Consider the following 27,910-nt stretch of genomic DNA (forward strand, 5'->3'; position numbering starts at 1 on the left):
GCCTGAGGAAATGTATGACCCACAGAATTAAAAGGGCAGGGATGGGATTTTTAAAGCACTCACTGTCAGCTTCATTCTGCCAACTTCTAGCCCAGTCAAACTAAATCCAAAAAGGCCGCTCTCACCTGTGTTCATCTCTAAGAAGCTCCCCTCTTAGTGGGGCTGTTCAGCTTCCAGTGTCTTTCACTTTCAGAAGTGAAGTCCTGTCTCAACTTCATTTCCAAGTGCAAAGTCCCAATTTATTTGTTCTGTAGCCTTAGTGCTCCTGTAAATGTTTTTGCCTGTCCCCCATCAACTCACACCGAGGTATCAGCAAACTCTGCTTATTTGCTCTTTCAGCCTGTGCCTTCTTACCAGGCTAGAGGGTATGGAACAGGGTCAGCACCGTGTATTTGCTCAGGCTGAAAGATTTAAGTAAAGATCATGCAAAGTGCCAATAGTTTTCCAGTATCCTTCCCGCAGGTCTCAGGGAATGCCAAGTTCTCTGGCTGCTGACTGCAGCAGGCTCAGCAGGGAGCTGAAGGATTTGCTCCCCAAAACAGGTGGGCTAACACACAGGCAGTGAGGTCAGTCACTGCAGCGCTTGCTCCCAGTGGAAGAGAACATGACTGGTCAGAACACCTACTTGCTCCCTGAACTAGCCAAGGTCCAGACTATTTGCAGTACTTTCCAGCAGGGCTCTGCAGACTGAGACAGGGACAGAAAGGACAGAAGGACAGGTACAGCCCAGCTGCCCAATTTTTTCCATAGCTGTTATTTTTATTACAAAAGGGCAGTTACTTTTGTGAAGTCCACAAAATGCAACATTAGTAATAAACTGCTAAGCATCACGTGGCAGAATTTGTGGAGTCTAAACCTTTTGAGGGTGAAGTACACCTCATTTCAGTGGCTGCTAACATGCAGGTTATTAGACTAATTAATAACGTCTATTGAAATAATTTATGTATGAATTAAAGCAGGAGACACCTGTTACACCACCAAGACTAGCTCAATGTATTCTGAAAATACTTAACATCAAAGGTACATTGTGAAGTTATAAGGGAATGGGGACAATTGGTTCTTTTTCCACTAATCTCATATTAAAGTAGGGAATTGCTACACTACATCATCCAGTATGAGAAAGTATTCAACGGGTATTTTTGAATTTAAAAAATGTCCCAATACAAGAGACATTTTCCAGGGACAAAGTTCAATCCATTCCTCATTTTTTCTTACCACTTTGCACATAGCTGTTTTAAAAAAGCAGACCTTGGGCCCACAAACTGGGCTAACCACCTGATTTTTCTTTTAATGACTTTTTTCATTTCCCTCATCTTTCACAGAAATTATGAATAATACATGTATAAGGCCAAATACAAACTATTTTGCTCCTCATAAAAATTGTTCATGGGAATACACGCTGTGGTATATGTATCTTATGGCAGATGTATTAAAAATATTTCTAGAGATCATCACAAGCCCTTTTTTTTTTTTCTTGTCTTTCCCTTACTTAAAAAACTGTATCTGGGGGTTAATTAATTTTTCCATATCCAGTAAGAAATGTGAATTTAGAGAAGCAGTTCAATGCAAAGGGCACATTGATTCTCAGTAAAGTTTCCACAACAGTCACTTATACTCGCTACTTCTGCTCAAAACTTCAGTATTCAGACACTGGGTCTCACAACGCAGTTTCTTGTCAATGTTAAGGCACCTTTACAGTCTGAAGCATCCATCTCACAAACCTACACACCGAATAGGAGCTAATAGCTCTTAGTCACCTCTTAGTTAAATGAACTAGAAAGAGTTGCTTAAGTATCTTGCTCCAAGCTATGTTTTCCAATCCCTGAATCATTCTTATAAATCTCTGCTGATCCTTCTGAACCTTCTGAAGTCTGAACAGGACGAAATACTTTATTATGCGTATTAATATGCATTAACATGGACCTGTATGTGGTAAATCTGGTAATTTGGTGAAGAATTAAAAATAATTCATTAAAACACAAGTGGAGGAGACATTTACCAAGAAAAATACCAGTGAAAGGCATTAATTTGCCACTTCAAATGAGATTTTTAACATGAAAGCTGAAAACTAGATTATTGACGATTTGGAATGTAATCAGGTAGTTGCTGCTCAAGACAGCTGACTTCTCTCCAGCTTTCATGGCTTCAGTGGATGCTAAAGCGAATCCTCAGTTTGTTTTTAAAATTAATTGCCAAAACTAAAATATTTTTCTCAGCATTGGTTGAGCTGTTTTTACATAAATTGATTTAGCAAATAATGTAGAACTTGTTGAAAGTGAAATAATAAATCTATCTGTCACAAAAACAATGGACCTCTCACCAGCTTGCTCATTAGTGGGCCCAACAGCATGGATCTCATTGACTTCATACTTGCTCCAAAGTAAAAATTATCATCAAGTACATAAAGAATATTCTACTCATAAATGATAACTAAGGCACTTTTAGTATTATTTTTTCAATGGATTTTAAAGCTACAATACCAAGCATTGGATGAAATTACTATAGAGACCTGTGCATGAGATAATTTTCTTCTGAAATGCTCCTTTTCCTGATACTGCGGGAGTTTGCTAAGCTTTACCTAAGGTAAAATATTGCCATACAAACTCCAGCTGTGTAAATGTAGTTTTAAAAGCTTGTTGCATTAAACCTTTATATTACTCTAATTTTACTTAAATTCTTACCCAAATCCTCCCTTTACAGATGTAGATATCATAAGAACTGTGGTCTTTGAAAAAGTCCAGAACTGTATTTTCTATGCATCACCTAGTTATATTTTAGCAAATGATACAGTTTCAGTAGCTGAGTCCTTTGAAAATGTTAAGGATCCAATGTGAACACAAGGCTCAACATAGAAATAATTATTATCTGAGATCAAACATGAAAGAAAGCTCAATTTCTTTCCAAGTACAATGGATTAATGCAGGAGGAAGTCAATAGTGCTAAATTAATCCTGAAATTTAAAAGCAAGGATTGCAATGACATTAAGGGTCAGAGATGAGTTTGACCTGCTGTGGCCATGGCTATTTAATTTAATTAACATTTACATTCTAAAAAAAAAAAACATTTGCAAGTACTAAGTAATATGGTAAATATGGAACAAATTATCAGCAACAGCAGGGGAGATTTAAAATATGCATCTTGAGTTTGGAGTCACTCAGAAACCTGTGGTGATGCAATCACTCAAACAGAGTAATCTTTATGAGTTTAACTTTGCCAAGAATGCATGTACAAACGGTGTTCCAGAGGCTCATTCAACGCAGATGACACACAAACTGCCCCGGATTGTCGACATACTTCATCCATGTGGGCCCATGCCTGAATGTTTTTGCACTTCAGGTGTTTTCTAGTGACTGAGAGCAGTGGGTTTTGATCTCTTTTGATTTGGAAAGCTTTTCTAAGGCAAGATGTGGATCCCTGTATGGTGAATGATGGCTGGTGGCCATGGCCATGAGGAGATTGAGACGCAGCGACTCCATGTTGAGGCGCTGAGGTGACACCCGCCAAGTCACCATTTCTCTCACAAACCACTTCATTTCTGTCAGAAACCACCACCCCCGGGACCACAACGAGCCCTGAGTACAATAACTACCTGGGGGGCAGCAGCCAGGGCAGTTGGCGATGAGGACGCGATCCACACAGGCCAATTTCTTGCGATGCTCCACCATGTCCAGCGCACGGCCCGCTGTCAGGCTGCAGCTAAGTGCCCTGGAGCTGTGGAAAACATGGGATGTTTGTTCCTGTTTTTTTTTTTTTTTTTTTTTTTTTTTCACCCCGCTCGTTTATAGGTACTCGAATTAGCCCCCCGCAGAGCCCGTTGGCACATAAAACGACCCGCAGGGTGCCCGAAGCTGAGCCCGGCGCCACCATTACCTCAGGCTGCCCAGGAGAGGGCGCGGCGCAGCTCCCCCCCGCCGCCATTTTGTGAGGGCGGCAGGCGAGGCGCGGCGGGAACGCGGCCCGGGCCAGCAGCGCCTCAGCGGCCACCGCAACCATGCGGTCAGGAAAATCCTGTAAAAAACAACGTGTAAAACGTGGTTTTTTTTTGAGCTGCTGCGGGTCTGCTGGTGCCCGAAAGGCCCCCCGACTGTCCACACAAAAAAGTGTTATCTCACTGCATGTTTGCTGCTACAACAGCAGCATAGGCTTTGGGTTGCTCAGGTGTAACTGTGTGGCTCTGCAGAGCCAACCCAATGGGTGTATTTAGTAGCAAACTAGTTAATAAGGTCATACTGATTAAGGCTAATAAAAATACATTCCTCTTTAACAAAAAGTTAAATCGCAAGGTGTATTAAATTGGTTTGGGGAGTGATTTATTTATGAGACACAGCAAATGTTAAAGCGTAAGGTAGGCGTCTGGTCTCTAGAAGAGGTCATAGCTGTATTTGTATTGAAGTGGAGCTCTGCAAAGCTGAGCAGCAAAACTGGCTTGCTGTCAGCTGACCTGCTGCCCTCGGTAACGGCCTTTTGTAAAATTCACATCTCTGGGCATTTAAGACAGGGTGAGGCATCCTCAAGCTTTGTCCACTCCTGAGCTGCAGCATGCAGCAGTGTCCTTTTTACCTAATTACCACCTGTGAGGATAAAGTCAGAAATGTTCATCTGTTGTCAGGCTAAAGCGTCAGCTGCAGGAGTGTGGATTCAGGCTAGGACCAAGAGCACATGGTAAAATGTTCGTTACGCAGTTCTATCCAAAAAGAAAGGTACAGCACTGCTGAAATCATGCAGGGTATGTCCACCTCTGTGAGACACGGTGAGAAGTCAGTACCTGAAACAGCCCCCTCCAGCTGAGCCTGTGGTGCACGCATCTGTAGTTGGTGGATCTTACATCTGGAGACAAGCAGCGTGTAACTCGTGTGTTGGATCAGAGCCAGGGTTAAGCCCCCAGTAGTCGAAGCTGGATCCCTGGTAGCACTCGTGATGGGAGGTCAGGCGCAATGAAAGAGCCCTAGTAGTTTGAGAAGGAACACACCAGCACCTCTCCTGATGGGAGGTCAGGCGCAGTGAGCAGGAGGGCCCCCCTCGTGCTGGCAGCTCCGTTCCAGTGCTTGGCTGGACTCCAGAAGATTAAAATAGAGCCTTAGACTGTCCCCTCAGCAGCACTGCCAGCCAGAGCCCTGACAATCCTGGAGTTGTACTCAAACGTGAGTCCCGCGGGAGCGTGGGCTTTACCCTAACAGCTGAGGCACTGAGTAGGTCGAAGCCGGCAGCCTTATTGCTCTTGTGACTCAGACTCAAGGAAGAGAGGGATCAGGATGGAGCCACGAGAGAGAAGGGGATCAGAATGAACCCACAAAGCACAGAAGGGGGAAGAAACAAGTGTACCCCAGAAGAAAGCTTGAAAAAATCCTTGTTCTTCCAGGGCCAGGTTCAAAGCACGTATAGCCACAAGAATTGGGTATTGAACTATTCAAGCCGAAGTTCTGATTTAGCTCCTTTCTGTTACCATTTCAAAGAAAAAAAAAAAAAAAAGCAGCCAAACAAAAAAGCAACATTTTCCTTTGTCAAGCATTTAAAAAGTAGTATGGGAAAAGGTGAATGCCATACAGGTTCTTGTGAAGAACCTCCAAATAGGTGGCAAAATCTTCTGTGGTCCAGAAATGATCACAGCTGAGGGGAACTAGAGCTACATTCCTGTACATATGTGACTAGTATTAAGCACTTAAACAAAATGCTGGATTTTTAGAAATATGGAGCACTCCTGAGTTCTGCTAAAATCAACCGCAGTGGCAGATACTGGCATTTCTCTGAGAAGGGTATTTCAAGCCAGGTATCTGTTATGTATTTCTCATCACTTAATGTAGGTATCCACACTTAACATGTTTTGCTTCAGTATTTTCAGAAAGCGATTACAAACAGCAAACACCAGACAAAACCTTTTGGCACTGCCTTTTTTTTTTTTTTTTTTTTTTCTTTTTTTCCTGGGAACTCAAATTTAGTTGACTGGAATTTCAAAACCATTTATTTTGAAAATACCACATTGTTTCAGTCAAAAGAATGCCCATCTATCTCACCAAATTCAAAGATTCTATTTTGATATTTCCAAAAATAAGCATTAATATTTACTGGTAAAAAAGACTGGCTTGTCTTTAAATTGACTTTACTGTTAGTTTATAAAGCTCAAGAATTGCTGTTCACCATTTTTTTTTCTCTGCAATTGAGTGTGTATGTGAGTGGAAGGAGAGGGGGGATATTACCTGATTTTTTTCCCCTGCATTATTGCTGTAATAAAAATCAGAATAATTAAATCTGTAATTCACACAGATAGTAACATAAATCCTACTGATTAATTAGGACTAATTAATTAATATTTAATATTTATTAAAAAGCTAAGAAAATAGAAAACAATTAGTAGCTCCTTTCAAAATGAACATATATTTCTTTGAGATTTTAAACAGTGGTCTGGGGAAGGAAATGGTGAAGCTTATTAATAAAGATTTTTTTGTGTGTTTGCAAAATAAGCAAGCAAAAAAAAATCAAACCCCAAACTTTTATTTAAAGACAAAATTAAAAAATACATTAATAGTTCGCTCAGAGAGATGACAGTTTATATAAGTTAATACATTTGAATGGAACAACAAAATGGTTATCTTTTGCTGTCAGAAGAACAAGTCAAAAACATGCCTATAAGAATTTTTTTAGCTTCTTTCCAGTTGGTTTAAAAGCGTTTCAATAAAACAGCATAGAACACAGAGGCAATTATAAAACAGCACTGTCTGCAAGAAACCATGGCAAACTTGCTATAAAGGTCTGTAGGAATCGCACTGTTCACCCACTTATCTTCTCATGGAAAGATAAAATCTTAGCTCTGGGCAAGCAAAACATGTGAACAACCTGGCCCTAAAAATGCATGGTACATGCGAAAGTGCATCAGTCATTTAAGTACATGCACACAATAAATCCTTCTCTTGTGGTGTTTCTTGTAGTTAATTTCATAGTAGTACTGTACATGACTAAATGCTCACATTTGTTTTTCTCTTGTACTAACTTAGAAAACGTGGTAACAATCTTAATGTTTTGAAATTAAAAATCAAGGAAGCAGAAATGACCGACAGTCACATTTTATCTTACATTTTAAGAATTATTTTGCTCTGTTGTTTAACTCCACTTTGGCTGCATTTTAGTTCAGATATTTTCCATGTGTGAAAGTATCCACAGATACTCCAGTAGGATGCTGTTATTCTGAAGCTTGCATTGAGTTGGCATGTCATGGCTGAAACACAAACATTCATCAACATTTGCATTACCATATATACTTCTGCACAAGCTATGGATAACAGACTGATGCTGTAGTAAGGATGCTAGCCAGAAAATTGTGTCCCTGCTCTGTCACAAGCTCTTTGTGTGACCTTGGGCATGTCACTTTTTCCAGTTATGGCATTATCTGTACAAAAGGGAGAACAGTGCATGAAACATTGAAAGGCTCAGACAACATGGCAGCTAAAATACATTTAGCAACCTGCCTGTCTTGGAAACAAAGTGAACAATTACCCCAAGCAGAATCCCTCCAGTGTCTCTGCAGCATTCAAAATGGGATTGTTCTTATTTCTCTTGCTTACATAGAGTAACCCAATTTTATACTACATTAGAAATGTTGCTGTGCTTTTCTTTTCCTTGTATAAGAATATGTGAAAAACAGAATCACAACAGAAGAGCATGTTTCGCTTTTATAAGGTAGTTGCCTCAGTAGGTAATATCTGGGGTGTTTCTCGACTACAACCAGATTATATATACCCACAATACCGTATGTTTACAATGTGGCTTGAAAGCATAGATTCACACCAGAAATAAACAGCAGATTCTGTCTGGCTGTCATTGTAAATAGACAGCTGAAAGCTACAGAGCCTGTATGAGAGCCTTCAGGCTCAGAAGAAGAGGGCTCAGTCTGTCAGCCTGCAAGATTTTTATGCTGCTCATTTCTTTGATGTGAAGATGCTTATATGCCAGCAACTTCTTCTGCAGGTATAATACACAGATTAGAAAGATGCTGCTTCAAATACGACTACCCAGATATCACTCCTGTAATAAGGCATTTACATTTATATAAAATGATTTTCAATTTCTGTTGATTTTGATGGGAGATTGTTTTCACCCACAAAGTCTGGAAGCCATGCCCATTCAATTTAGATTTCTGACAATGCAGATCAAAATCAAAATTTGGAGACCATATTTCAAAGCTTGGCTTTAGAAAAAAAATATTTTCCAGTAAAAATAAAAGAATTCAGAGAAAGAACACAAACTACAGTCAGATTTCCATTGATTGTAAGGCTCACATACATGGATACTTGATGATGGTCAGAACCTATTTAAAAAATACAGCTTAAAGATTATACAGAAGTACACATGGTATTTAGGATTATGTGAATGCATAGAGTAGCATTTGTTTTTGTTAATGAGAGAGAAGACTTGAAGTACATGATTTTAGTAGATCATAGTAGCTGTAAGAATGCAAGAGCACTTCAGATCTTCTAAAGCTTAAAAGAGCTAGGTTTCTATGATATTAGATCAAACAAAAAATTCTGTTAAGAACATTTTTATGACAATGATTCACTTGAATAAACCTAAGATTTCTTTTACCAACCAATCTTTTTTCTAAAATAGTATTTAATATCTGAAGTTATAAAAAATATTTGTAGTCTTGAAAATTATTTTTATTGTCTATTTTATGTACTATACATGCCTCTTTCAGGAATTATTAAAGAAGCATGAGTCATACGGCACTCATTTACTCTTGGCTCATGGCCATCCTCAATATATATTTTGCTATTTTCAAACCATTTGTAGGTACATATGCATGAAAATATTGTTGTGTCAAGTCCCAAGATCACAGTTAGCACAGCATACATTGTTCATCTATATATTTACAAAGTTTTAAAGCACATAAAATTGTGCATTATTATGTACCAAAGTTTAAACTTTAACATACGCTTGGTTGCATATATAGCAACAAGTTACAATAAAAATCTGAACAAAGACAACCAATAAACAGCCAAATTGCTATGTACAAACAAGGCAGGAAGCAATTAAACACTGCCTTGCACATTTCACTTAAATTACTTTTTCTCTGAGGGGAAAAAAACAAACAACCCCTCTTGCCCTCCCTCAGGCCCCCAATAACCCTAAACAGTCTTCATTTTTTTCAGTGAAATAACTGGAACTCCCATTGCATTCAGTAGGGGATTCATTTGCATAATATGGGAGAGAAATTTGGTCCCTACCACAAAACGTAGCAGTATGTTATGCCCTATGTGTTTCTCTCCCAGTACCACACAGCAGCAGGGTGGGCTCGCTCTCTGAGCCCTTCTCAGACAACAGTGTCTTTGACATCCAGGGGAATATTCCATGAGATAAAAACCCTTTTGTCTTCCTTACACGTATCATTTTTTACACCAGTGTAACTGTGTTGTTTTTATGATGACTCCACTGATCCAGATCCTTGGCTGGTATTGAGCCAGCCTTGTGAGTGAGTGGAGCTCTGCTGATTTATACAAGTTGATGAATACCTGACTCAGCTTCAGTGGAACTACTCTTGATTTACACTGGTGCAAAAGAACCTTGAATGAAGTCCAATGAGAGCAGAATTGGGCCCAAACTGACCTTTATATAAAGTAAAACACAAAAAGTCTGCATGTTTACCTTAACATCTGCTTAATAAATTACTACAATTCACAGTTTGAAAGTAGATCAGTTAGTGCTACACCAATCACTTTTTCTTATTTTAGATCATGTAAATTGTCAAAAAAATAATAATAATTAATAAACATAAAAATCTGTTATTATTTGATCAACAAAATAAGAGGTTTTATGTAGACTAGTCACAGAAAGCTTAATAACACTTTACCCTTCTATAGGATGACTGGTTTAAAGGCTAAATCTTGCCCAAGACACTGTGATACAAAAAGGCTGAGGAAAATATTCTAGTGTGACTCTTACAACACCCTTAAAACACAGTATGAGAGACAGTAAACTGGGTAAGAGCTCCAAGCTAGTAGCATCTACACAGCTTCCAAAAGTATATGGGGCCTGCTCCAAAGTCCAGTAAAATCAACAACAAAATTAACAAAATCCTAATGAGTTTGGAAACACTTAGAAGAGATGCCTGTAGTTTTTGTCTGCACAGACGAGGGACAAACTACTGGCCTGAGCACATTTCCAGAGTATAACTCTTCAGCCCACCTTGGGGAATGTTGCTCTCAGTTTTTGCAGAGAATATATTGTCCAACAGCTCTGCTTCACACTTCTGGGCATGATTTAGCCTTATGAATTCTCCCTCATGAAATCAGAAGATAAATTATATTTAAAAATAAAGTATTCTAGCTATTTAATGTTTTGCTGTAGTGGAAAAATCAGAGACCTACCTTGATGAAGTCTCTGTTGTCTGAAAATTCAAGGCCCCTTTTCTAAAAATACTTTTTGCTGATGGCAAAGTTCAACACCTCAGAGAAATTCAGAGTAAGTTTCCAAGTTGTATACCATATTTTCAAATACACTATACCCTTGTTGTTAATAAGGCTGTATTGAAGTTTTACGTAACAGTCATGAGCCATGTGTTTGAACACCTTAAAAGAGTTGACCAGCAACTTAATGCATTTCTTTATACCACACGAAATGTAAAGATGCACCATCTCTTTCCAAAACACTCTAAACATAAATGTTCAAGATAAAATATTATATCCCTTTGCACCCCCTTTAATGCCTGTATTTAAAAATATGCATACTTAAGCAATGAAGCATTAATTTATAGATTTCTCTGTGTGTGCCCTTATTGTATAGAAAATCAAATTGTTTATTAATATCTAAAGGCAAAGCAAAAACACATGCAACTATGGGAAATAAATGCTTTTTAGCCACAGGTACCTTCAGGCAAACTGTCCACAAGCGGTCTGCCTTTTTGTATATACAAAGAATTGTTAGTGTAAACCTTGCTGTTTACCTATATCTAGCTTCCTACCAGAAGAAACAGGAACGTTGCAGACCACAGGAGATATATGTCTACTGCTTTTTTGAAGGGTTATAATATTTAAGCACAATGTTTTTTTCTGGCCAGTCAAGTCATGCCTAGAAATTAGGAGGGACTGGGTTCAGCCTAGGCAAAGGTAAACTGCCTGAAAAACACAGGACAAAAGTTCTGTGCCAAGATGTAAGAATAAGAAAGATACATATCCAGAAGTTTGCAAAACCTAAGTACCCACTTTACAGCTGAGCTTCAGCTGACGTAAGTGGGTACAGACTCATTTGAACGAGCTGTTTGCTGACTCACAGAATTCTAGTATGCTCTGGGCTCTGAGCCTCAGTGTTTCCTGTGTCTGTGCAAGAATCCTCAGGGAGGGACCCTAGCTCCAGTTGGAGGGAGGATTCCTAGTGATTAAAGCAATGGTTTAGGTTCTTAATTTTAAATTGATTCCTTACTTTGAGCCTTTACTCTGAGGTCTACTCAGAGCAGTCACTGAATCCTTCTGTGCCTCTATGAAGTGGGGATAAAAGTGCTGAATTTCACAGGATTCTTCTGAATTGCTGTAGTTGCTTGTGAAACATGAGAGTGATCTTCCTAAGAGAACCACAGAAGTATTATGATTAGTATTACGACAGTGCTTGAAAGACATCTCTTTTTACTGTCTACATGTATTTATCTCTGGGTGTTCATTACTATTCTTTTAAGGAGCTGCTTTACGCTGACTCACTGAATAGGCAGGAATAGCAATTCAGAACAAAGACAAATATTTCTCTCAAAAGATAACTCAGTACTTTATAGACAGAAGTATTTAAAGTCAGAACTATCATTTACTAGTTTGACTGTTAAAACTTTGGAAGAGCCTCAATAGAATAAAGGAAGTATGCCTCATTGGATATCACATAAACACCACTTCCATATAACAAGGTTAAAATAGAGATGGTGTAGACTGTGTCTGGCATTTGCAGTCCTAGATTCAGATTCTGTCTTAGCACTTGCAGGTAGGCAAAGTTATGATAAGGTCAAGCCCTTTCTGCCAGCAAAAAATCCAGCTCTTTATTAGATACTTGACTACTTCTGGAAAAGCCCAGCACCAGGAGTAGATAACAGATTTTTACATCCTTATCTACCCAGCAGTATATACCAGTTCTTCTGCTGTAGATTTTACTACTTCTTGCCCTCACTGTTTTCTGTTGTTTTATTTTGTTTTTGTTTTGTTGGTGGCGGTGGTATTTTTTGTTTTATTTTTTCCTGAAGAGCCAAAGCAAAGCAAGGTGGGTTTCATTTTAGGAACATCTTTTATCTCTTCACTTTCTGCAAAAACATATTGCCTCAGCATATTGTTATTTTTATTCTTTAATAAACAGTTATATGGCAGTTTTGCTTAGAGGCTAAACAGGTTAGGGGAGCATGAGCTTGATGCTGTATACTAGAAAACGACGTAAATTATTTTGAATTCTGAATACAACATAGCTCTGGCTCTCCCTGGTAAAGAGCCCTCTGCTAATGAACATAATCTAAGGTAACAAGCTGTTACTGCCTTCAGTGACAGTAAAACATCACTGTTTGGTGCTATGGTTTGTGAGTTGGGTTTTTCCCGTGCAGTTCCATGTGGCATAAAATGCACACTGTGTGTCCTTATAGCTGCAAGTTGGCACTGACACTTCTGCTCCCCCCATCTTCTCACCCACAGGAATTTTCAGTATGGGTCCCATTCAAAGCCTGTGGAGGTGAACGGCAGTCTTTCCATCCTCACTGAGAATTGGATCAGGTAATGAATAGTTTTGGTGCAAAAAGTTAACTTCCCTCTCCCCAAAGAAAGAGAACTTAAAAATGTAAATCCCTTATAGAAAGTTTTTGCCCTTATATCACTGCAAGGACTCTTCTTAGCTTCTGCATACTGACCAAGCATGAAATAGTGAATAACATTTATTTTTGAATTTATGGATTGAGTTCACAGGGATTTTAATAGCACTGGGGTTATGGAAGTGCTATTTTAATAAGGACCACAGATCATGGGCCCAAATCCTTACCTTCACCTCAAGGACTTGTAAACTCAACTATTTAACTCAAATCTCTTTATTGGAGGCCTTAGAATGTATCCACCTGGAGGCTGAAAAATTGAAAGGTAGAAGGCTGCACAAACATGGAGTGAGGGAATTTAACCAGCAGGAATGTGGCCTATAAAATTAAATTTCAAGAACTGTTTAAGAAAAATTAAAGCTTGTGCAACAGCTGGGGTTTCTCTTTACATTAGTTCATTTCTCAGTGACTCAAATGTTATGGTTCTCATTCATTTTTGAGATCATCTTCTGTGGTACTGTAAGTCTTATTCTAGTTGCAAAGGACAAAATCGTGACTCATTGCGATCTGCCTCTAAATAAACATGGAGTACTAAAACACCATCTCCTACCCTGCTTATGATATTAATATTTATCAGTGGCACAAGTAAAAAATCTTAGATTCAAACTGCACCCCAAATTTCCCTAACTGGAATTGCCAGAATATACCAAGTTCAGACATAGTGATCAAATACCCCTGAATACACACTGAATATTCAGGACCAAAAGTAGGTACATTTATTTCTAATGTCTGCCTGAGAGTGCCTGCAACATAAAGAAATGTACTCTTGTGTGGTGGGCAGCAGAAAAGACCAACCTTCACTTTGATCTTACATAGACCATGCATGTTATTCATTCAGAGCTCAGCTTCATTCTGTCTATTCTTGACCTCAAAGGTTGACTGCCTTTTAAGCCTTTAAAATAGCCTGCCACCTTATTTTAAATCTGAGCTCCTGAGGAAAAAGATAAAAATAAAAAAAAATGCCCACTCCTCAAACAGTGTGATAATTATTATATCAGGCTCTGGCAGCATTCAGAGATGGTGCATGCAATGTCAGTGATAACTTTTGAATTTTCACTTCTCTGTAACTGACTAGAAACTCTGGGATGATTGTATTACTAGACCAGTTAGCACTTTAGTTACATGCAACCTATATATATTCAGGAGGGCTGAGAAATAGAAAAAAATATAGGAAATGGTGGAAAACACGTTAATAGAATATTAGGACACAGTCCTAACATGAGCACACCAAGGATGTTACAGAGTCTGCTACATTGCAGTCAGAACCACTCGTGCTTAAAATTTTACATGCTCGGAGATAGGTGAAAATCGAGAGAACTGCAAAAACTGATTACTAGATTTGCATCCACAAAGTGTTCTGCTATGTGGTGACAGGACCCTACCTGCAAAACTGCCAATGCAAATAATAACGCTTGCATCATGACAGATACCACTGTAACACCAGATATCTGGTGATGAAGTCAAATGATTAGGATTCTTTAAAGTGACACAAGTTGCCATTTGCAGAAGCTGGATTTTTACAAGTGATTTTCAAAGTATGGCCCTATTTGTATGATGCTCAGTATCTCCTTGTGGAACAATGGGAAGCAATGAAGAAATCTGGGGTTAAAGTGTGCTGCTGAATACTTCAGAGACAGCAGAACCCAACTGATCATCTGGATCCATTTTCTGTTGCATAGCATTGTGCACATCCTTATGTTCTACAGATTGCATGCTCGCTCCCCAGGGATTGTCCTCTTCACTCTGAAGTGTTGTTTTATAAGGTTCCACATATATACTATGGACATTCTGCCTTGATTCCTCATACTTGCCTTTCCCATCTTCTGGAAGGCTGGATGCATGAGGTAAGAAAGCGCTCCGAGATCCATCAATGGGAATCTGTAACTGCTCACTGGAGGTAGGTTCTTGAGATAAATCTGAAGATCTCATGAGATGCTGAGTATACACGCCTTCAGACAGAGAGGCAGACTGTGTCTCGCTGTGCACACGCAGCCAACGATGGTGCCTGCTGAAGTAGTTGTAATGTTGATGTTTCCCTAGCTTTTTTTTCCCTAAAAAGCTCAGTGGCTGCTTGGAGCTAGAGGACTTGTCTATGCTTTTTGATGTATTCCCTGACATTGTTAGATTGCTCATATACTCTGTGCAATGTTCAGCATTAGTATCAAAGGCACTACATTCTGTCAGGCCTTCTTTCAATGTTAGGCAAGGCTTCATGTCGTGGACTTGTAGAACATCAGGTGCGCTACCACCCAGGCCACTGCCTGCCTGCTGGGATATGTCATGTGAGGAGGAGTAAATCAAGTCTAATTCTCTGGGGCTTAATGCATCACTGGAGTCATAGTCACTGTCAGTTGGAAGGAATACTTCAGAGCAGCCTTCTTCATCTGAGCAGGGCTGGGAATCTGCAAAAAGAACTCATTAACATTAAGAAGACGAGCACAAGAGAAAAACTGCTTACCTGTCATTTATGTATTTGTTTTCTTAATTCAGAATAATATCTACAATCCTGAAAACATACATTTGTTTCCTCTGCAGAATTTTGTATGGGCCTAGGTGACAGAAAAGACAGTAGTCAGGGAGTTTTTAATGATGTCTTACAGAGGTGGTGGCAGAATTAAGAAAAGCAGAGAGGATTCATTTATTCAACTAAACAGAGGAAAGAATTTGAATTTGAATTGGGATTAAGTTCTGAAAGGAACTGTTTTCTTTTACCTTACCTTCACCAAATTTCACAGAGATGGCTATTTAGGAGACAAAGAAAATCTAATCCAGGTTCTGGTTTTATTAAAGGTGTTGGTTGAGTTACTGCAGATTGATACCTCTCTAACTGTGAGTAGGATGCAAGTGCATTTATGTACCAGAAGCTTGAGGCAAGGCATGGAGGTAGGTGAGCAAAACTACCTTTTTCCCTGTTGGCTTAATTTTGTATGTTCAACTCCAGAACAGACACACACAATTCAAATGTGAATTTGTTGAAAAAAACTCACACTGGCGTTGAAATCTCTTCTGTCCTTTGGCTACTGAAAGATCAGTAACATAATAAGTAGTGGCATATGTGATAGAACAGATTAATGCTCCATAGCTGTGGGTAGCTTGTAATAGATCCAAAGAAAAAACCTGTAGATTTTCTACAATGCTGGCTATTCACTTTGACCTAGTGTAATTTACAGTATAGTGCAACAATAAAGAATCAGTCCCATGCAGGGCAAGATAATGCTGTAGGTTACATGGTGCCAGAGCTAAGGATTATTCTGTGTTCACAGTCTGTAATACATGGAAAATTTAGCACAAGGTGCTGAGAAAGAACGCCACCACATAATGGAAAGAATCAAAGCACAATAATCTTTGGGTTTCTTTCTTTCTATCTTTCTTTTTTTTTTTTTTTTAACCTAGTCTAATCAGAATAGACTTATATTTTTTTCTTAACTGTAAAAAAGTGCCAATTTGAAAAAACAAAATAAAACAAAATAAAACAAATTATTATTACCAAAACAGTCATGGTTGTTGTATAATGCAGCATCTATTGCTTTTGTTTCTACTGTTCCACTTATTCATTGCTTATAGACAGCTCAGCAGAATAAGGGCTTTCATTTTTATCCAAAGTCCTTCTTCTGTTAGCAAATTATGTGCTACTGTTTAATTTGCTTCATTTTTACTTGCTGTGATCTATTTCTTTCATCAGTTTAATTTTCCAGCTGTTCAGAGAAGCAATAATGGCCAATGAAGTAGGTATTTATTTGTGTAATTTTGTGTTTTAAAGTGCTTGTCTAAAGCACAGAGAGCATTCTGATATGTGAAAATGGCTGTTGAATCAAACTGGACCACTGGCACTAAAATTTGCTCTATTAAAACAAAGCAAGAGGAGCATAAGAAAGAATTGCTCCAAAGCAGAAGAGTAGTCAAATCACGGAAAGAAAATGGCTATATTATCACAGAAACAGAAGGTGATAAATGGATATTATGGAAAAGTTTGACTTAGATTCTGGACAAATTGTTAGAAACTGTGGTAAAGAACAGACAAATATGTGAGTGATGACAAAGAATTGGTAGCTTTTGTTTAGTAATTTATGGCTCACCAATCTAGTAAGACTGTGAACATATGCACAGTGTAAGAAGCACTAATATGCAGGCATCCTTCCATCTCTGAAGAGCTTTTTGAGAAGATTCTTTACCAAAGATTCTTAAGAAATGAAGCTGTAATTGAGAAAGAGGGAAAGCCCCTGCCATATATTTATAGCAGATTGTTGCTGAAGACAACAAATGGAATAGGCAGTTTTCACTATGGATGGACTTTACTAATTGTAGTAAAGTCAGTGACAGAACATTAAATGATCTGGAATAGTGGGATGACAAAGTTGGCTGATGATGAGCAATTATTCTGAGTAGCTGAAAGCAAAAAAAACAACAACAAAAAAAGATTGTAAAGGCTGTAGAAGGATCTCAAGATAGTATGTGGCAAATGATTGGTAAATTGATTGTTAAAATAACCTTAGCAGGTATTGGAAAAATATACTCCTTTTATAAAATGAAATTCAAGAACTGTTATAATTAAAAGTGAGTTCAAATATTTTGTTTGATGAATAAACAAAATTCTCTTACCACTCACAGCTTTTCTCCTCTGGCTTCTAGCCTCAGGTGAGGGGGGTGGTGAAGGAAGACAATCTAGATGTGAAGAGGTTGAACTGATTTTCTTTTGAGAGTGTTCTGAAAGATTCACAAGCTTCTTTATTGGTAGGCCAGCTGCTGGCTGCTTGTATCTGGCATACTGCAGTGCTTCTGTGATCCATCTCATTTCCCTCCAGATATCATCAATTTGCTTTTGAGGAAAAAAAGAAATGATGAAAAACTACAATTAAGTCTGCATATTAATTTTGTGGAAGTGTGTAGTTTCAAGTGCCTAAGTAGGTGAGTAGTCACTGCCAACAGACAGCAAATAAGCAGGCTCCCTGACAGGAGACTTCTGATTTTAGATGGTCTGACCTGCCTTTGGTTAGGTGTTTTTTCTCATTCAGAACTGCGAGGTCTGCATAGGACCAGACTTTTAAATTAGGTACCTCAACTAAGAACTTGTAGTTAGGAGGGATGAATCTAGGCCTAAGTTCTGACACAGAAAGAAACGATAACCATCTTTTGATGGAGTATAAAGTTTGACTAATTTTGTAGTCATTTTTTTCTTTCTTTTTTTTTTTCTTTTCTGTATTGGAATGAAATCAAGATGTCTCAAGGATTCTTGTGAATCCAGGATTATGTTCAAAAGCAGAATGCTCACGTCAAACCCTGTTTTTGAACAGAAGAATATATGTGCATGTGTATATGTGTGAAGGGCTGCAGCAAACTTGTGAGACAAACTGCACGTCTGTTCCCTTATCTTTTTAGCCTGTATGCATTTTAACAGTATAAATCTATACTAGGACAGTTCTAACTCATGCCTGTTGATGGCAATAAGAGACAAGTGCCTAAATCAATGTCAGGATACAGCGTTAAGTATCTATGCAAAGATGCTGTTTAATGTGCGTCTTGTGAGTCTTTGATAATGAAGACTTTCAATTTCTTCAGGCAATTCAGGATCTTTGACAACTGAGTAAATGTTGCTGCAATCAGTGAATGAGATAAAGCTGTGAATATAATATACATCTGCTGCGGTATTCTTCCAGAGCTTCCCCTGTGCCTCTCTTCTTGCAGAAGCTTCTGCATTTAAAGCAGTGAGCCTTCATATTAATACTGCAGTGTTTAGGTAGGAAACTACCTTGCAGTTATACAGCCTATGTTCTGCAAGAATATAAAGGGTAAAGAGCCTTGGGTCAGTAAATGGGCAGGCAAAAGTGAGTGGTACTTTGTGCATTGAGTATTATCAAAAGGGAAGTAACTGAGGGATCAATGAAAAAAGGAGACTGAAGGAGACTGTAAACTGATATATTCTAAGACCAGTTTTCCAGCACATCCTCTTAGCTGAAGATAATTTTTCACAAAAAGCATATTCAAACTGTAGATTTCTTGCCAAAGGATACTGCAGATTAGCCAGAATAGCTAGGGTATTTCTTGCAGAGCCCTGTTAGAGATAGGATAACTGGATAGCTATTTTAACCGAGTACATCCATTTTTATGGAGAGGTGAAATCCTGGCTCCAATGATGCGAGTGCAAGCCTTGCCAGTGAGTTAATTTGGGCTCAGAATGTATACCAATAAGAAAAGCAAATGGTTCATCCATTATCTGCTTTAATTTCAAGACTTCAGTGTAGCTCCATGAATAAAATACAATTGTGTGACCAGTTAGCAAACTTCTCACATATTTGATATCGGGGATCTTATATTTTCTTTCTGTAATCCTCCTGCAACTCCAAAAAAAATCATACTGCTTCCAGTTTATGAAAATGTAAATCTTGTTGGTTCTCTCCCTGATGCCACTCTGTAGTATCTTAAAGTACAATGAACCAGTCCTTTTAATGAAGTGTGGTTCTTAAATAATTTAGGAACATTTGAAGCATTACGCCCTGTAAATTGCAGTTTAACTTCAATTTTAGTTTCAGTCATTGTAAATTTCTTGTGTTGCTGACTAACATTCTGGTAAAGATACTGATTATCTTATGTGCTTCTTACCTGCTTTTGTTGTTGTTGTTTTTAAAAAAACTTTTTAGTCGCCCTCTGACTCCTTTTCAGAACTGCATTTATATAGACTCCCTTGCTCTTTACAATGTTTGGTTTGTGTAGTAACTTCAACACTGTCTTAGATCTAGGATCACACAACTGCTCTCGCGGTTTTGTGGTCACCACTGAAGATTGCGGTATGTGGTGGGCTGAGATATTTTTGCCAATAGGTGGAATACAGCTGGTTTTCATTTGAGAGGAAACCTGACAAGGCTAATACACTGTCACAATAATTCAGCACAAAACACTGAAGTTTAAAATATTCTCCCATATTTTCCCAGCGTATATATGTGACTCAGACACCAGAGAAAAGGAACATAGGACTGTCTATGCAGTGTATATGTACATACATTTATTTTTGATGTGAAGAGTAAAAATTTCTCAGATGCTCCTGCACGCTGGGGAGAAACCAGATTTTCTAGGTGTGAGAATAGGAAGATAAAAAGGATGGAGATAGTGGGGATGTGCAAGCACAATTGTATATTTCTCTCTGCTCCCCTGCAGGTTAGCAACAGCTCTAAAGTAGATAAGACAAAGGCAATATGAATTCAGAAAAAGGAGGAACAGAAATATTATCATCTTGTTCATAATTATGGAGGGCCAAACATGTTATCAATAAGTGGTTATCTTGGCCCCTATTCCAAAATAAAGTTGCTTGTATATTAAGAATATAGAGCTGTAAACTGATCTGCACCTCACTTGTAGCAAGCCAGATAACTGGGGGAGCGAGACAGTATTTCTGCACGGTGCTGGACAGACGTATGAATGCTTCCAGGGTTAGCTTGCCATCTTTAACACAGAGCTGCTTTCTTCCCTCTGATAATGTTGATAAAGATTTTTTCTGCAACCTAAGTTGAATTTTCATTTTTATTTTTTTTAATTGGCAATTTATTGTGGTGAAAAATATCCTCAATCCCCTAAGACAGAGAAAAACTATTACCCAAATGAATGCCATGTACTAGCCAGGCACTAGTTTACCTTGCATTAGATGAGAGTGAGTTTTACAAGCAGACTGACACAGTTCTGTATAACAGTCTAGTATGACTGTCATTTGATTTTACCCGTAAAAATCCTTGTATAAAAGCAACAACTAAGAAAATCATGTTCTGGGCTTGAATTTCATAAAAGTAGAATTGCACTTTTGATACAACTGCTCTTTTTATGATGTCTGTAAATAATTCTCCATTTAGATTTCAAATTACAGCCTTATGCAATTTTTAAGAAAGCCACCTTAAAACCTCATTGGAATAGTCAGAAACAGACTATTACCTGTATGTAGTCTATAACTTGCTGGTGTCTTTGTTTGGCTGCAGCGACTTCACTGTCTGAAATTGCTTCCCTTAGGGATTGCTGGGTTTTCAGAGAGTCCAGCTCTATGACAGCAGAAAGGCGGCAATACAGGCTTATAAATTTTTCCTTGTAACAGCAAAAATGAACTGTGAAAAGACCAAGTGCAAAGGAAACACTTATATTCTGGTTATGAAATATGAAATCCTTAGCTTTCAGAACACACATTTTATTAAATGTAATTACTAACTCTCTGGATGAGTTACTTTAAGCTAGAAATAAATAACACAGGCTCTAATTCTCCTCTCATTTACACTGGACTTACTCTGTTACTTCATCGATTTCAAAAGAGTCATTTCTAATTTATATCTATCTGAAGGGATAATCAGGCTCTCAGTATGCAGCTGCAGAGGCTATGTTGCCCATGATAGCTTAAATCAGAAAGGCTGTTTTTTCTGAGGCTCATCATTTCTTTCATCAAGCAAGCAGTGACATGATTGTAAAACGGAACCCACCTTTTTATTTGTTTGCTTGTTTTTAAATTGAGTGTTTCAGAATGAAAATATTGTTTTGGAAGGTGATAACCTTCTTTTGGTCTAGGCTAACATAAATCAGTAACTCAAATGTAAATGACAGCATTAAAAGTATTTCAGTGGTATCACAGTTTAAGTGAAACAATTATAACTTGGATAGGTGTTATCGCATAGCATCCTCTGAATTCTTGTGCAAAAGAGTAACACAGAAAGCTCCAAACTGACATCTTGCTTTGTGTCATTTGACTTTGGGGTAGCAAAGAGCTATGTGAGCTATCTGTGAAAGAGCTAAGGGACAGAACAGCTATGAAGCCACGGAGCTTCACAAATGTTAAGTTACCTGGCCTTTTAAAGCTGTATTAGTCCAGAACCTGCGTTTGTTCAAACAGAACTTGCCAGTTACCTCTGCAAACTGCAGTATAGACATACGAATCTTGCTGAGGGAGAGCAAGTTTTCAGAAATACTTCCCCATTCATTGCAAGCATACAGCATGATCTTGTTATAGCAGTGAATGGCAGCTGGATTAATACTGCTACTTTTCTGGATTGGGGCATGATATTTTTCAGGGTGTTTCAAACGCAAAATGCATACACTCTTCTTATCACAAATATTAAAACAGAAATAAAAGCAGTGCCCCAGGTCTATTTATTCCTTGCAAACAACATAAGAAAAATCAAGAATTTCTCAAAATAAGAAATCTGATCACAGATCCATGATTAATGTAACAATAAAGGCCTAATCTGAACACAGAAATCCCACCAAAAAAAAAAAAAAAAAGAGAGAGAGAGAGTTGGAGAAAGAATTCTACCTTCTGGTTTCCCAATGATGCCTAGATATTGCAGGGATCTAGTCTGAATAGTGTGTGGTCTTACAGTATATATGCCATATGTGGTGGACTCTTGAGTGAATTACAGCCGCGGTTTCAGCTTCAGTGCTGAAGTCTCTAGCCTTTGTGGTTTTAAGTCAGACCCTTTAATGTTACTTTAACAAATGTTACTTCAACATAGTCTTTTGTGGTTATGCAATTATATAGTTGGTAGCCACCAGCTAATGGGGAATGGAAGCTTCTAATATTTGAGATGTGAATCACAGTCACTTTATAGAACATCAGGGATACATATATAATAAGTCATATAGAAAATGTCATCTGCCTTTGGCCAGATGACTGCTTACTTTAAAAATAAATAAATAAATAAATAAAAGAGGTAAAATTCAGCTTTCCATACTGTTCTCTGACATGAATTGCTTCCCCACTGCAGCAATATTGCTAAACAGAAAGGTCTGCACCCAGACTGATGTTTCAGAGATTACTTTGTTGCATGTTTATCAGCACCACATCATCTCACTTGGTGTCTTTTGATTTGTCAGCCCAGTGAAAACTGCCTTCCAGAAGTGAGAATGGCTCCTGCCCATGGTTTATGTACCACATGATGGGAGTTAAATAGTTTGCAAGACCTCTAATACAAAGATGAATTACACCAGAGATGAATATACTTTATGCATTAATTTGCACAGTGAATGCAGTAGTCACCTCTCATAGGGAGAAATAATATGCTGAATACACAGAGTCTTAACTGTAGACCTCAAGGTTGCATGTCAAGAAGACAGTAAATCTGGCATTAGGGCACTACAGCCACATCAAATGCCACAGCCATGTGACCCAAAGCACTGAACTAACTCTTTGAGTTCAATTACGTTAGTTTTCTGTTGAAGAGATAACTTTTCCACAGCAGACTATACACCAGCTCACGTATTGTCTGTCTGTACCACTCATAATTTTATGGCAGCTCAGCTGTCATCTGTCCTCCCACAACCAGGATAAAAACCCAGAGTTGTCATGGGCACCACTTTGTGTGCTCTAGCTGATGTGATATAAACACAATCATATGTTTCTGCTTGATTCAAATCAAATTTGGGCTGCTGGATGATGGTAGGTCACAGATCTACTATGATTACAGAACCACAGCTTTAGCTGAAAGAGCCTCCATTAATTTCCAGCTACCATTCCCCCTCAGTGACTCTACCAGCACCCAGCAATGATGTATAGCAAATACGGTGGTGATGGTAGTGGTGTCACATAAACACTAGACAGATATATCACTGAGAAGCGAGTTGCCACTAGAGACCTATTCTGCAGTGGCTCCTTGTATACTGTCTCCATCAGTTTTGGCTCTTACCATTCTCTCCTCTCCAAGGCAGAGTAAAGAAATGACAAGAAGTTTTACAGGCCAGAAGGAAACAGAGGAGACTAATACATAAGGCTCAGCAGTCCCCTTACTCATCATATTCTTTCTAAAAAGAACTATGAAGTCTTTGTGGGCTGCTTTCATGTGGAGCTTTTCTTTACTCTGTGGACCAATGAGAAAGAAATGAGAAATAGAGGAGCTTAGAGCTGAAGCATCTTCTGCTTTCAGTTAGACAGTTGTAAAACCCTGTCTTGGAGGATTCTTACCTAGTCAGCAATGCAGTTCAACAGGAGGAGCACTGCACAGCATGTGCTCCCTAAAGAAGTAGATTCAAGGCCAGTACTTTAGCATTTTTCACAAAAACAGGCTTTTCTTGCACCACAGCAATAGGACTGAGTCTCCCGTATTTATTTTCTTTTTCTTTCAGAAATCAGAAGGAAAAAGATGACCCTGACCTCAGAAACTCCACTCAGACCTTTCACAAAATTGTGAGGGAGTCAGACCTTGAGTAGGACTATCTGTAAGCAGGAGCTGCAAAAATCCTCCTCTTCAAAACTGGTTATTCTTGTGACAGTTTAGAGGGATGGTTCTTTTTTTGCATCTGCTTTTACACTCCAAACTTGCCATATTGAAATTTTTTGATTCTGTTTTTTAAAGAACATCGTCTTCCAAATAAGCTTGTAGACATACTGGGTAACTGTGGGCTTTGCTCTATGCATTTCAATAACGATTGCTACAGTATATGCTTTAACTGCTCTGCTCCCTCTATAACTTGTACACAGTTATAGGTAGTGTTGTTGCCAAAGCCATCATGTGATTTATTGACTCTCCACTGGGACAAGGGGGAAAACAGATACAACTTTGTGATTTTATTATAAGGAGACTGGGTTAATATTTCTAGGTGAAGCAAGCTACTATACCGAGTTCAAACATCTGAAGAGGGAGGTTAAGAAATCCTGAGTGTGGGGTGTAAGGATTATTCTGTCCTGGGGCAGTGCAGACGTCGTCTGAGGCGGGGAGCAGGAGAAGAAAGGAGACATTGTGACCCAGTTCCAACACCTCCTGTGTATACAGACGGAAGTGCTTAGCCTGTAGAGGGACACGCGCGGGGGAAGAAATAGGAGAGAATTACAACATGGCACTTATATAAACAACACCCCAAATGATATAAAACATTAAAGAAAATTTGCACAACATCAAGCTCGGAATTTTTATAAAACATAAATATTTGGGGGGGGGCTCTAAATGTGGGTTCATGTCACTACATAAAATAAAGATTTAAAGCTGCAATGTTCCACATTAAAACAACACACACAGGCACAACCCCCCTGAAAACAACATTTATGTTTCTTATTAGGCAGAAAATGATCACATGCCATGTGCTTTTCAAGATTATGATTGCATAATTATGTGAAAACATGAAAATGGATTCAATTAAAAACCTTTAAGATTCAATTTAGGGTTGGTTAAGAGAAATATGCAGCTCTCCCTCAACATAGCTCTGAAAAGGTTTAACAAGTGCTGCAGCAGGAGAAAATGGCACACACAGGATTTGGCCTGAGGCTGCTGTATAGCTGCTGTGTGCAGCACTGCATTTTACTCTGGGTATCCAACAGTGTCACTGTCCATGATTCTGTTTACCCCCAAAATAATAAAAATACCTAAGTAAATCAATACCTAAGTAAATTCAATTTATTAACAAAGAATTTTGGTCCTGAATCATCAAAACATAACTGTTTAACTGCAAGGCCATGTTTATGGCTATCCCTCATGCACAATAGATAAACTTAAATGCTTGGCTGAACTGTAGCCTAAGGAACAAATTGCACATTGATTTCAGTACTTTAGTACCTAGCTTAAAAAAAAGAAAAAAAAAAAAAAGAAAAAAAAAAGAGAGAGAGATGCACAAAAGCTATAACATCCAAGAAAATACACTAGCATAGAGACCTGTACAGAACCCTATTGAATTACTGACTGACCACAAGGCAGCACACCATCTGTCTTAATTTTGGATTTACTTGAATCTTGGCTCTTCTTAGGCTAGAAGGTGCAGCACTGATGGATTCCCTTTTAAAAGTAAAGCCTAAACCTTTCAAAATCAAGAAATGTAGAACCAGATTAATTTATTTTAAGGCCACATCTTTCTAGCTGCACAAACAGATCTTGAAGTGAAATATAAAGATGATTTACTTCTACTGTAAGACCTCTTTACCCTTGTAGACCAAAATAAAATGGAATTCATGTAAACAAGAAACAAACTCCTTAGCTTATTTTTTCATGGATCTTTCACATCATAGATTATCCTCCCTGACTTCTTTATTTATTCACATATGCATTTCTTGTACCTAAATGTAAAGCCAGAAGCCAGATACCTCTCCTCACCCACAGCAATCTGGAAATCTGGAGCTATGTGTTTTAGAAGACTTATGTTTATGTGTGTGTGAAAGAATTGCAAAGTGCTGTGTCTTCAGCAGGCCTTTCACCTTCAGTATTACATCCAAAGGAACAGTCAATTGCCATGCTTCACTGGGAAAATACCTGTCTTTCTTTGCCAGCTGGGTGAAGGTGCTCACAGCTACTAGAGTTTCATGAGAAAGCGTGCATTTGCACCTGCCCAAAGTTGCACAAATATGCTAACAGATGCAAAAATAGAAGCTTTTTAAAAGTAGTCTCTTAATCCTTATATGTTCAAATATCTGGGAAAATAATTGTTTACTTGAAGGTGTTTTTCTCCCTCAGCTAGGGTAATTGGATAGAAAGCTTCTCTGCTTTTCTTTTCTTGCAACCTTAACATTTAATTCCTACTTGAATGTTACACTGTTTGTAGTTTTTAGTTGTGCTCTTAAGAATCAGTTTTTAAAAGGGTGATAAATACCACAAAGGAAAATACCTGATGCAGAGGTAGATTGATCTGTTTAAGGAGAGCTTTCACTGCCATCTGGAGCTCATACAAGAACAATTGAGTAGGGCAGTCTGAAGTATGATCCATACTTTCCACAGATTCTGAGCCAGAAAGTGTTTGGATCCATTCCCACTCATCTCTGTATGTTGAGTTGAGTTAAAATTAGAAATATAACAAAAGTTCAGTGCACAAGCAGGAATTCAGTGTATGTGGGATCTGTTGATAGTTTAATCCTCATATAGCAAAACACTCTAAAATTGTGCAATCCTGATTGTTTGTGGTTAAAAATGTAAGAGAAGTTTAATTTTTCTAGCACATGTACATCAGGCTGAACATTCCTTTCTAACATCTGAAAGTCAAACTGCCTTTGAAATATTTCACTAAGACTTCTAACTCCAGGGTTTTTTTTTCCACATATTTTATTCCATATCTACTATCATATTTAAAACAAAAACAAAAAACATAAAACACATGAATAGGAAATGACAACAGTGACAATTAGCAGGTTTAGTTTCTGTGGCAAACTCTCTTGTACCCACTGGAGCCAAAAAACTTCCTGGTTTTGTTTTGTTTTGCTTGACATATAGCCATTTTAGACCTGATAAACATACGGATCATCTTTTTAAGACCAAATCCTTAATTCACCCTGCACTATTCAATCTTGAAAGGCATCCAGCACTGAACGATCAAGAAAAAAAAGTACAAGAAACCCCACTGCAAGATGAGTAATATATGTGGAACAATCTGCTCCCAAATAAAGATCTGATCTTAAACTCGAGAGTCAAACATTGTTATAAACCCTGAAACAGTAGGTTTCATATTCCTTCCAAAATTTTTGTTAGTATTAACTTCTACATTCTGGATATCCTTGTTATCCATATAGATATCCAGTTCCTCTTTGAATCATGCAAAATTCTCAGCTGGTTGCTGAAATGGTATGGGATTAAAAATATCCACAGAAAAAGAGGGGGGGGGGAGACAAATAAAATGTGTTGCCCACTCAGCAGGGACTAGGCACTGGAAATACCTGCACTTGCCCAATAGATACAGGAAGCAGTGGACAAATGGAAAATGTGTTTTCTGGTGCACAGTAGTTCAATGGCTGACAGCATTTGTCTAAATAGGCTGTATGTTTGCTGTGTGTTAGTGAGAAAACAGATATTACATGAAAGAATCCACTGAAGAATCACCAACACCAATACCCCTTGGTCAGGGAAAATTAATTTCACGGAATTCACTGGAAGCTGAATCAGGGCTGCAGGCTATGATCTTCCCAAAAGACATATAGAAGATCATTACCACTGTGCAAAATGCGAGCAACCACAGAATACTACCCTTAGAAACTAACGGGCTCATATGTATCTTTTCTGGATAGGCCTTCAGAATTGCTGGAAACACACAGGTGCACCTGCTTAGTTCAGCACTGATCTCTATTGTACACACCTGAGCCACAGTCTGCTGGCAGCTACAATTCTCCAACGGCAAAATTGCATTAGACTTAAATGTTCTCTCTCTAAATATATGCGTGTAAATACGTGTATATTC

At 38.3% G+C, this 27,910-nt stretch overlaps 1 protein-coding gene across 2 annotated transcripts in view; it reads right to left on the bottom strand.

Moving 5' to 3' along the window:
* Positions 1–6,473: 6,473 nt before the first annotated feature.
* ANKFN1 (ankyrin repeat and fibronectin type III domain containing 1) overlaps positions 6,474–27,910 on the bottom strand; it is a 136,069-nt gene continuing 114,632 nt past the window's right edge. For both annotated transcript variants that reach the window (XM_068655151.1, XM_068655152.1), the window contains 5 exons: positions 26,354–26,504; positions 24,384–24,552; positions 20,726–20,892; positions 17,411–17,627; positions 6,474–15,213 (listed from right to left, as the gene is read on the bottom strand). In XM_068655151.1, coding sequence (XP_068511252.1) covers positions 14,417–15,213; positions 17,411–17,627; positions 20,726–20,892; positions 24,384–24,552; positions 26,354–26,504 — 1,501 coding nt within the window. In that variant the 3' untranslated portion in view covers positions 6,474–14,416. The remainder of the gene's footprint in view (positions 15,214–17,410; positions 17,628–20,725; positions 20,893–24,383; positions 24,553–26,353; positions 26,505–27,910) is intronic.

Source organism: Anas acuta, chromosome 18 (genome assembly GCF_963932015.1).
Source record: "Anas acuta chromosome 18, bAnaAcu1.1, whole genome shotgun sequence".
NCBI classification, from domain to species: Eukaryota; Metazoa; Chordata; class Aves; order Anseriformes; family Anatidae; genus Anas; species Anas acuta.